The 11,724-nt window shown below is 51.7% G+C and overlaps 1 protein-coding gene across 1 annotated transcript; it reads left to right on the top strand.

The window, feature by feature from the left end:
- The first annotated feature begins 252 nt into the window (after positions 1 to 252).
- On the top strand, positions 253 to 10,148 carry A3GALT2 (alpha 1,3-galactosyltransferase 2). The gene is made up of 5 exons (XM_090269059.1): positions 253 to 493; positions 5,313 to 5,396; positions 5,606 to 5,695; positions 5,978 to 6,115; positions 8,733 to 10,148. The coding sequence occupies exons 1-5, from the start codon at positions 369 to 371 to the stop codon at positions 9,418 to 9,420; spliced, it is 1,125 nt and encodes a 374-aa protein (XP_090125185.1). The 5' UTR covers positions 253 to 368; the 3' UTR covers positions 9,421 to 10,148.
- The last annotated feature ends 1,576 nt before the right edge of the window (positions 10,149 to 11,724 follow it).

The raw sequence follows: 11,724 nt of genomic DNA, 5'->3' as shown, positions 1-11,724 counted from the left end.
TCCACGGGGTAAACTGTCCACGATCACAATCAGAAGACCAGTGCCCTGGGGCTCTGGCTGAAGCTCTGTGCAGAACAGGGTTTCCTTGGGTAGCCTGACTTGTAGGTCTTGCCCTGACCAGACCAAACGACACTTTGCGGGGCACAAGGAGCCCTGGCGAGGAACGAGAAGTCAGTACAAAATAGCTCAGAGCCTCTGCCAATCAGAGCTGGCCTTACTCAGGTCCACTCTCTTCCAGGTGATTGGCCCCAAGGGGGTTCCCAGCCCCCACCCCATCCTGGGGCCCACTTCCTCCAGCAGGTGCCGCTCCTAAGCAAGTCCCACTAAAGGCAGTTCATCCCTGCTTGCTCCTGTGGGTGTGGTTCCAGATGGCCTGTAACAGCTCTGTCCCGGTCACAAGGAACAGGTTATTTGTTTCCTGGCTCCGAGCTGAGAGAGTTCTTGGAAGGCTGTACTCCTCGCTTCACGACATGGCTCTCAAAGAGGGACTAAGGTGAGTAGAGACACTGCCTGCGTTGGGGGGAAGCTGGCGTGGGGTCCAAAACAGTTGAGGAGGCACCAAGGCGGTCCTGGGAGAAGGTGACTCTGAGGAGGAACATGGCCCAAGGGTAGAGATGGCAGGAGAAGATCTGAGAGATCACGCAGCCTATGAAGTGCAAGATAAATCATCTTGCTTCCTTAACTCTGATCCCCTTGGTGAGCCAGAGGACGAAGACCTAGGGGCTGCATCCCCCACTGTAACTGAGAGTTCTCTATATTCCCATGGAAGTGACTGTCCAGGAGTGGAAATGTGTTTCCATTTAAGAACTAATGACTGATCTTTAATTCCTTCTTGAAAGGAAGGAGGGAACAGGGCATGGGGTGAGCTTGAGGGACCTCCTTCTGCCAGTGGAAGGAGGGTGGAGGGGGTCCTTTTGAAAATACCGAAGAAAAGAATGTGGAGGAATGAGTCAGACAGGGGTCTTGTGGACTAAGGGCTCCCAGGCCGGGGCATGGAAAGGGTGGCAGGAGCTGGCCGGTGCCAACTGCTGGCTTGGGTCTCAAAACCCTCCCGGACCTGACAGTTTGAGCCCACTTGGGGCCAGCTCCCCCGGTGGAGGCCTAGTGCCCCAGATAAGCATTGGCTTGCCCTACCCTTGTTGGGAAGGTCAGTACAGCAGTGGGAGGAGAGAGACGCCCGCTCCAGCCTTTTCCTCCCCAGCAGCAGACAGCACTTCCCATTGCGAACCTCCGGGCAGTAGTGTTACTGGGAGGAAGCAGAGAGGCCTTGGTGTGGCCAGCCCTCCAGGAGCTCAGCAGGGAGCTAGAGAGTGAGAAGAGAGATGGCTTTTTGCAGGAGAGACTCTGATTTGTAGAGAATGTGAGGAGCCTTGGGAGGAGCCAAGCTTACGGGGAATAACAACAGGGACCCTTGGAAGATGGGCCTCATGGTTGAGCTGAGGCCAGGTCATAAGGTGCCCCAAATGCCATGCTCTGGCTTGGGAGTCAGACGGATCTAAGTTCAACCCTCAGCTCCAACACTTCATAGCTATGTGACCCTGGGCAACTGATTAAACCTTTCTGAGCCACAGTTCCCTCATTTATAAGGTGGAGGTAACCATAGCATCTTCTTCAAGGGATCGTGTCAGACTTCCGTGAGACAGGGCCATAAAGCTCTTAGCAGAGTGTCTGACTCAGTAAGTTTCCAGCATTATTCATAAAGAGCACAGAGTGGACCCTAAAGAAAAAAGAGTTTTAAGCGCAAAGGATCAACCGTCAGTTTAGGTAAGAGAATGAGGACAAGGAGCCCACTGATTACCTCATTGCTTTACTGAACAAATAATTATTAATACCGCCAACTATGCGGCAGGCTCTCAGATATGGCACCGAGAATCGGAAGTCTAATAAAACAGAAAACACACGGCCTAGTGGGACAGACAGTTCTAGTCTAGTTCGGCAAATGCTAGTGTACAGGTCTGCACAGGAGAGGCCCTGGGGAGAGCAGGTGTTGAAGGGGAAGGTCAAGAAAGATGCCCCAAGGGGGAAGCTGGGTATTGAGGAATGATTGGGAGCTTGGTGGTGGCTGATTGGAAAAAGAGCAATCTGGGCAAAGATACAAAGGTGAAAGGCCACAAAGTCAAAGCCAGTGTAGGACACTTCACAGGATGGAGACCAGGAGGCAAGGTAGGAGATGGTTGCTGGAACCTATCTGGATGAGAAACGATGAGGCAGGAAGAGCTCAGTGGGGTGGAGAGGAAGGAGCTTAGGGCTCTATGGGGGAGGCAAAGACAATGGAACTTGGGGACTGAATGGCTACGGAGTGAGGGAGAAGGGGTCCCACTTGAGTGGGTGACTGGGACCAGTCATGGAGAACGCAGAAGGAAGAAGAGATCCAGGGAAATGCAAACTGCAGTTTGAGAAGCCCTGAGTTTGAGGTGTCTGTGGGACACCCAGGTAGACACAGCATTCCAGGACACACCATCCCTGAGCCCAGTCAGTGCTCAGTGAAGGACTGCGCTGGACACAAAGACTTCGTAGTCACTGGTAGAGAGACGCCAAGGGGTGAAAGACGGTGCACAGAGAATCCTAACTGAGCGCCAAATGGCAAGAAGGGCAAGCCATGCAAAGGTAAACAAGAAGGCTGGGGCTGGGCCACAGTGGGGAGCACAAGAGACCACAGGAGCCAGACGGAGGGAGCTCTGCAGTCCAGATCCCAGGGTGCGTGCGGGTTTTGTTCTAAGAATAGTGAAATATGGATTGTTGGGAGGCGAGAGTAGAAGCAGGGACGGTGGAAGGGGAGCTATGAAGGGTGTCCAGACAGCAGCCTGGAGCGCAACGAGAGGCGGTGAAGGCATGTGAACAGACTGGCGTGTGTTTACGGGACAGCCCACAGCGCTTGCTGGTGGACTGTGTGTGGGGCATGAGAGGTGGGAGGAATCAAGGCTCCCGGGTCTTCAGTTTGAGAAATGGGGTACATCATTGCGATGTCACTTCCCAGGATGGAGGAGATCCAAGCGGGGGAGCAGGTTTCTGAGGAAAACTGAAAGTCCCTTTCTGGCTCAGTTTGAGATGTTTGTGAGATATCCAAGTGGAGAGATCAGGTGGTGCCAGTTCCCCAGGTGTCCTCTGCCACTGTGCCAGTGACACCTAGATCAGTCCATCAGAGGCTCCGGGCCACCATTAGGCCCCACCCCACTTCCAGGAGAGAAGTCTGATAGAGGATGTAGTATCTTAAAAAAGACACTTGATCACTTTTGCACAGTTTCCTTTTCATGGACCTCCCTTTCCCCTCAACTACCTTCTTTGCTTGGATACCTTCCTCAGGTCCTAGCTTAGAGGTCACCTCCTCCAGGAAGCTTCCCTAACTCCCCACTTCAAGGCTCAGGTGCCACCCTCCGATTTGCCCTCATAGCATCTCGTGTTTACACTAATCACAGCCTTCATGTGCAGTGTTCCATTCATCTGTTTGCCGCTGTCAACTGACTCATTTCCTACTCCCGGGCCACCCACCTTCCTCACTCCACTCCCTGAAGACAGGTCCATGTCTGCCTCCCCTCTGAAACCTTGACCTAGCACAGTGCTTGGTTCTGAGCTTGTATCCCATAAATATAAGTTGACTGCATGAATGAACAGAAACTGGTGAACAGCTTCATGCATAAACCTTTTCCATACTGAAGATTATCTCCTTTGAACAGACTGCCAGAAGTTGAAGTTATTGGATTAAAGGGGATGAAGACTGAAAGCTTCAATTCCCATAGCTAAGTAGCTTTCCAAAAACAAGCTGCAGCACTCTAGAGCCCCACTGGCTGGGGTAAGGATGCACTTCTCACTGCATTCTTGCAGTGGGGCTAGTTTTATTTCTTTTTCAAACGTGTTCATTTTATAGGCAAAACATACCAGCTTGTTCTAATTTGCATGTCTTTGATTACTAGGGAGGGTGGACATTTTTCCAAGTTTGACTACTAAATGCATTTCTTCTTTGAGGATTTGCCTGGTCATGTGATGTGGAAACTGTTACGTCAGGTTGGCATTTTATGAGATGTTTTGGGGGGCTGTTTGGGGAATGACTGGAAGCACAGAATGGTCCTGGTGAAGGATAAGCAGGCAGGGTCCCTGTGGTGGCTGGTGGAACAGGAGGGACAGAGAGGGAATAATATTATTATCATTAACTCTCTGCTCAGGAATAATAGTAGTTGAAGTTTACTGAGTGAGCTACGTCTATTTGTGAGGCCTTGTTCTGATTACTTAGTGTGTAATAACTCAGCCCTCTGAGGTAGGTATTCTTATTATCCGCATTTTATAGATGAGCCAGACGTCCCAAACCTTGCCCATGTTCAGACAGCTAATAAGTGGGAGAACTGGGATTTGAACCCAAGGGTCTGGCCCCAGTGTCTATGCCCATCACCATATGGGCCCTGCCTCTCCAGAGACAGGGGCACACAGCAAGGACAGGCAGAGCCAGATGAGACCCCCAGAAGGAACTTATTAAGATCCTCAACTTTGGAGGCCCTTCCTGGAAAACAACCAGCCACGGACAAATCCCAGAGTCTACCTCCTCTGAGCCAGAAATGGAGCTGCTGAGCTCTGCTGGAGGAATCCAGCCTGCTGACTAGAGCCACAACAGACAGACTCATCCCTAAGTCCCAGACAGCTCTCACCTTCCAGCTACCAAGCTACAAACTTCCCTGCCGCCCCTCCCAGACTCTCTCTCATCCAAGGTCAATCCCAGCCCCTTCCCGGGCTAAGCACCCCACACCTAATGTTACCACCTCCAAACTTGCCTGAGTGTATGCACCCCAGCACTACTGGGAAAAGCAAAGGATATACATCTAAATGCTCATCAGAAGGGACCTGTTCAGGTAAATTATGCTATGGCCAATCAGTGGAAAAAAGGGTAAGGAAGCACTTTAAGTACTGAGATGGAATAACCTCAAAGACAGAATGTTAGTGGAAAATGCAAGGTACAAAATGGCATATCTACTGTGCTACCATCTGTGGGGGTATAAAAAGCATTACAGAGTAAGACAAGAAAAAGAAGGGGGGGAGAGAATTTGCTACCATATTTGCCACATTGCCTGTCTGTGCAGACTCTGGAAGGACACACAAGAAACTGGCTGTCTCCAAGCACAGGAGCCGCGGGTCTGGGAATAGGAAAAAAGACCTTGCTCTGTATATACTCTTGCATCTTTGAATGTCTGTACCATATGAAGATAATATGTTCACATTAAAAAAATAAAATCAAACATTAAATTGCACAATTTCTCATATGTGTGTATATGAATATAATCACAGAATTAAAGAGTATGTTGCTGATGCCCCTCCCCACCCCCCAGGGCCTGGAAAAGAATCTTCTGGCGGCTGATCCTGTTTGCAGTTGGCTCCTCGGGGCTGTTCCTGTATGGGTTCCCTGCAGTCAGGTACAGCCCCCTTTCCCCCAGCCCTCCAGGTGGGGCCCACAGGGGCAGGATTCAAGTGGATCTTTCCAAGTACCTCCCTGAGGGAGGAGGGTGGCGGGGATCCCAGCCCCCACACGTGTCCTGTGGGCTCTCTCCCTCCTTGTAAGGGGCAGAGAGACTGCGCTCCTGAGCAGGCTGGCGTGCCCCTCACTGCTGCCCCCACCCAACAGGTATCTGGAAACCTTCATCCCCATGGGCACCTGCCCTTTGACCAGAATGTCCCTGCTGAGGGACAACTTCTCGGGTCTCCTGCATCTCTGGTAAGGAGATACTGTCCCTCCCACTCCAAGATCGCCCATGTTCCCTACAGTATGTGCTCCAGCATCCCTACCCTCCTCACAGCCCCCACTGGGGCAGAGCCAGACGCTCCCCCAGTGGCCCAGCAGGTTCCACGCCTCCTGACCCTTTGTCTGTGTTGGTTCTGGGCTAGGGACAAGGAATGCAGCACCTGGGGGTCCTTAGGGCCCAGTATGGGGAGACAGAAGTGAGCATTGCCAAGTGGGTGGATGAATGGACCTATCTCTCATCCTTTCCCTGGCCAGGGACCGGCCTGAAGTCCTGACCTGTACCTCCTGGGGGGCCCCCATTATTTGGGATGGCACTTTCGATCCAGATGTGGCCCAACAAGAGGCTATACAGCAGAACCTCACCATTGGGCTGACTGTCTTTGCTGTAGGCAGGTAAGGCCTGGGGAGGGAGGCAGGGCTATCCAAGCAGGGAGTGGGAGGGTGTACACGTGCTATGGGTGGTGTGGCGCCCTGTTCCCTCTGCCAAAGGATCCCAAGGTGACGCGGAAGGCAAAGACAGCACCCTTGTCCCAGGCGGAGGGCAGAACCATCCTGCTCTTTCCTGCCCTTCCTGGACACCAACACTGCGGAGCCCCCCACCCCACCCTGCACAGGCAGCCCGGGCCTCTGGACCATGTCTAAGAAGGAACCTGCCCAGGGGCTGGTGGTCATCTGGAAGCATCGGGTTTGTGATGAGAAAACAATGGCGATTTTCAGGGGAGGATGGTGAGACGAGGGGACAGCAATTGGGGAACAGAGGAAAGGACCTGGCTGCACTAAGGGCCCACTGGAGGTCAGCAGCTCAAATGCAGGCACAAAGTAAGGGGGCGAGGGAGGCCTGCCCACAAACCTGATGAAGGAAAAGGGGCTGTGGGGCTGAGGGTTTCTGCAAGGGAGTGAATCTGAGCTAGGTAGAAAGGAAAGTGAAAAGAGGAGGGGGTGCTGAGAGGGAGCCAGCCCTGACACTCGGTGGAGGGCCTGAGGATGGGCATCACAGGAAGTGAGCTGGAAGGATGAGGGGCTCGCAGAGTGGGACAGACTGATAACGACCAGGCCAAGGGAGTAGACATGGGGGCAGGTGACAGAGGAGGGTGGAGGACAAAATCACTGCAGGAAAGAAGGCCAATCGAGGGCCAGAGGGTGCCCAGGTATGGAGAAGGAGCAGAGAAGCAGGTGGAGAAGAAATGCCAGGGGCACTGTCATCCCCATTATGGATGGCAGGGGTGCCCCGCTGGATGTCCACCTTCCAGATGCAAAGGAGACTCCTGGCTGAGAGTGGCAATCAGATCCTGAAACCCTAAGTAAAGTGCACAGAGGTAGAATTCAGGGCAGTTAAAGGAAAAGTTTGTAATAATGGAACAGACTGCTTTGGGAATATAGAGTTTTGCATCCAGGAAGATACTGAAATTCTGGGGAGGGAATTCTGTCATTGGATACCCCAGAGCTCCTCCAACTCCTACCCCCACACTCTAGAAGGGAGAGAAAGCCAGGAGGGCCCCTGATGGGGCAAGTGGGCAAACAGGACCGACCGCTGACCCATGCACCAGGTGGGCAGAACTGCTGGCCTCTCCCAGAGCCTTGGTGCCCCTGCTTCTCTTCCGGATACTAAGCAGGGTGCTCCTGCACCAGCCCTAGGGGTCAGAATCTCCGGGTCCAGAAATTCCAGGGTCTTGAGACCCTGAATTCCAAGATTTTGTGAGTCTAACATCCTGAGATGCTGAGGCTCCCAACATCTTTGATTCCAGTCTCACACATCTACCAGTAATACAGCAAGTACAGGTAAAGGTTCTAGTTCCAGAGCCAATCTGGGTTCACATCAAAGCTCTGTAACTTACCAATTGTGTGTATGCTTGCACCAGTTACTCAAGCTCTTCATTGCTGTTTCCTCAGCTGAAAAATAAGAGATAATAAATGGTGAGGATTTAATGCAATAATACACATTGTCTGCCCCATGATGAATGTTCAGACATATTAGGCATTGTTACTATTTTATTTCAGAACCCTGGGATCCCAAAGTCTGTCAATGCAAAGTTTCCAATACAGTAGTCCCTCTCTATATCACAGTTGACTTATCGCGGCCTCACTGTATTGTGGGATCTTTAAAAATATTATAATTATTTATCACGGATTTTTTGCTATATCGCAGGATTTTGCAGTACTGTATATGTATGTTGTTAAAGTTACGTAGGTTTAAGAGTGTAGAATATGTTTAAGAACATAAGTAGTGTTTATAAAAGTGTGGAAAGGGTTAATAAGGGAGTGGGAATGGTTTATAAGTATGTGGGGTTTCTAAAGCCTTAAAATATATATATAAATACTAAAATAAATGTAAGGTTCCTACTCCGCAGACTTTCACCTATCGCGGGGGAGGGGGGTCGTCTAGAACGTAATACCTGCAATAAGTGAGGGAATACTGTATTACAACTTTCTGTTTATCTATGTAAGGAATTACCATAAACTCAGGAACTTAAAACAACATATTTGCATCATAGCTTACTCCAGAGAGGTGCTTGTCACTGCCCCCCAATGTCTGGGTCCCAGTAGAAAAGCCAACTGGTGGGGCGCGTCTCTACACACAGCCTCTCTGTGTGGCTGGTTTGGACTTCCTCACATCGCTGCCACACCCCAATTCTGAGGCTCATATAAGCAAAGACCCAGAGCTCTGAAGAGACCAAGGCTAATGCTGCCAGCCCTTTAAAGGCCAGGACAGCAGCAACTCCTTGGGAGAGTCCGTGTTCAAGGGAGGAAAAGCAGGGCCCCCGAGGGCAGCAGTGGCAAACAATTTGCAATCATCTTTAATCTGCTTGCATGATTCTGGGATTGGAGAGTTCAGAAGCTCCAGGGACAAAGGTTGCAGGACCCAGAACTGAGGACCTGAATACGGAGGAGCAGGAAGCCCGAGTAGGGGAGGGGAGGCGAGATGAGAAGTAGCGGAGGGGATGAGGAAGGCATTCAAGGTCCCGCAAGGGGCCGAGTCCAGGCTGACTCCGGGCCCCGCCGCACCCTCCAGGTACCTGGAGAAGTACCTGGCGCGCTTCCTGGAGTCCGCGGAGCAGCACTTCATGGTGGGCCAGCGCGTGGTGTACTACGTGTTCACTGAGCGCCCGGCCGCTGTGCCTCGCCTGTTGCTGGGCCCGGGCCGCCAGCTGCGCGTGGAGCGCGTGTCCCGCGAGCGGCGCTGGCAGGACGTGTCGATGGAGCGCATGCGCACACTGCACGCGGCGCTGGGCGGCCGGCTGGGCCGCGAGGCGCACTTCGTGTTCTGCATGGACGTGGACCAGTACTTCGTTGGCACTTTCGGGCCCGAGGCGCTGGCCGACTCGGTGGCGCAGCTGCACGCCTGGCACTACCACTGGCCACGGGCGCTGCTGCCCTATGAGCGCGACGCCCGCTCGGCCGCTGCGCTGGCGCCGGGCGAGGGCGACTTCTACTACCACGGGGCCCTGTTTGGGGGCAGAGTGGAGGCAGTGCGCGCGCTGACGGCGCACTGCGCGCAGGGCCAGGAGCGGGACCGCGTGCGCGGCCTCGAAGCGCGCTGGCACGACGAAAGCCACCTCAACAAGTACTTCTGGCTGTACAAGCCCGCCAAGGTGCTGTCGCCTGAGTTCTGCTGGAGCCCGGAAATAGGCCGGCGGGCCGAGATCCGCCACCCACGCCTGCTCTGGGCGCCCAAGGAGTACTCTCTGGTGCGTGACTAGGGGACAGGGCCAGGCCTCGCCCCATCTCGGGGACACCTTGGGCACTTTGAGGATGCGGAGTAGGCGGAACAGGAAGGAGAGATCCTGAAGGCATCCGGGCCCCTTCTGGAAGCAGCGTGGCCCTTTGGAGGTCAGGGAGAGGTGGGAGGAAAACAGCTCTTCCACCTCCTGTGTGTGGGAGGAGGACGCCCTGGCCTTGGAGAGTGTTTTGTGCTGGTCCCAGCCTATGGACACAGTTGTGGTTGGACCTGCGCAGTGGTTTTTATGACTACAAAATGCTCTTCAGCAAAACCCATCAGGACACTGAAGAGAATAAAGGTTTATTATTTACAGGACCCAGAAATTACACAGCACACCTGGGGCCACACAGCAAGGTCTCAATGGAGAGCAGGCAGGCCTAGGGTTCCACTTTTATTGGGATGGAAGGTAGGGTTCTAGCGTTCCGTGGACTCTTCTGGTGAATTTAAAATATAAGAACAGGAATTTAAAGTTCAAGAAGAGGAAAAACAAGTGGCCCAAGTGGCTAATCACTGTAACCAACTAAGATCTCTAAAACAAAGGATCCTCCATGGGTGTGGAAATACATTGGTGATTACTCTCTTTGAAGTGTGGATGGCAATCAAAGCTCAAATCAGGCACTTGAATGACAAAAGGAAAAAAAAAAACTGTCAGGTGGAGAGCTTCTCACATGTAAGATCTTTCCTCACTCTAAACAGGGACTGAGGCACTAGACCATTCACCTCTGACCTTACCGAATTCAGGGCAGGCCCCTTGAGGAAATGTTTTAGCAACTCTTTCCCACCCCCTTTTTCCTGAGGATACTGGAGCACAAAAAGGGAACATAACTGCCTGAAGGCAGAGTCTACAGGAGTCTGTGAGGTCAGCAGCTGGACACCTGGCACAGGAGCTCAGGCCTCAGGGCCTGAGCCACAGAGGGAGAAGCACCAGTGGCATCCAGATCCTGGCTTTGACTTTTCACTTCCCCTGCCCTCAAGCATAGTTTGTACATATTTAAGTAAGATTGTTGTGAATAAAAAAGGGACTGTGAAATAAAGAGGGGGCTACATAGCAGGCCTGACAAGCTCAGCAGCCACATCAATCCCTAACTGGGCAGGCCACGGTGGGTAGTCATATCCCAGGCCTACAGCTTCTTTAGCAAAGGTCAATCTTGAGCTCACATGAGCCCTGTCCACTGTTCTTATGTATCGAGGCTAACGTACCTTTAAAATGTCAGAGTAATTTTCTTCTCTAGACCCCTCAAAGGCACAACCACAGGCACCAGAGCACAAGACCACCAGAACCCTCATTGTTCCCCACATGCCATCTCTATGTGCTGTAAATGTTAATTACTATCTTGTACCCACCATTGTAAAAATTATGTTTTTCCATTTTGCTTTTTATCCAGTCCTAGAGATTTCCCCACTTTGCTTTCTCCCACCTCCCTAACCTACCACCAATGGATTGCATGTACCTTATGTTTTCTCCTTTGATTTTAAATGAATGAAAGGAACTGCAAAACTGCCTTTCTCCAGAGCATTTTTCAATCCTCTGAGATTTTGCTTCCAGGCATGTCCTCAAAATTTGGCTTAAATAAACTCTTATAAGGCTTTTCTATAGGCTGGGAGTCCTGTTGTTGGCATTATAATAAAATAATTATTCCAAATGTGTCCTTGTGGCCCTTTTCCTTGGAGAGTCAAAGTCCATGAACATGGCATTTTCTTGTGCTGGGGCTCATAGGTCTGTTTGGACCCAGTATCTAGGAGAGACATTTCCTCATCCATGGCTGCTGTCCAGACTCTTCATCTTCCACAGGGGAAAACACAGGCTCCAAATAGGAGCATGAGGTCATCAGGTCCTCCAGGACAGGGGGTCACAGAGCCGAGGAAAGGTAGCTGCTGGGAGTCCCTGAGCTACTGTCTGACAGTTGGGAACACTGAGGCCCTGAGAGGGTGGGATTTCACTCCAGGTCTCCTGAATCCTTTATGTAGTGTTCTCAGAGTCTTGTGTTTTTACCTCCTCCACTCTTCCCAAGTAGGATAGTAGTTCTGGCTGTAAACCAACCATGATGGTGTTTACAATCTAGTAATTATTACAAGCAAGCTGCAGTTATCAATGATATGAAATAAAAGCTATCTCCCCTCTCAAAAGCACTTCAAGGTTCCCTGTGCCTCCTACTTAAACTAGAGAAGCAAAATCCAGGCCTTTTGACCCCTGGATTAGAGATGAGACCAAGCCGAGTGTGTCCAAGAACAGGTTATAGCTTGATGATTATGATCTGGCACATCCCTTCCTCTGGGACCATGC

This window comes from Furipterus horrens, unplaced genomic scaffold, assembly GCF_987537825.1.
Source record: "Furipterus horrens unplaced genomic scaffold, mFurHor1.1.pri manual_scaffold_3, whole genome shotgun sequence".
Lineage (NCBI taxonomy): Eukaryota > Metazoa > Chordata > Mammalia > Chiroptera > Furipteridae > Furipterus > Furipterus horrens.
The sequence above is the reverse complement of the archived record's forward strand: the minus strand, read 5'-3'. Positions and strand labels throughout refer to the sequence as shown.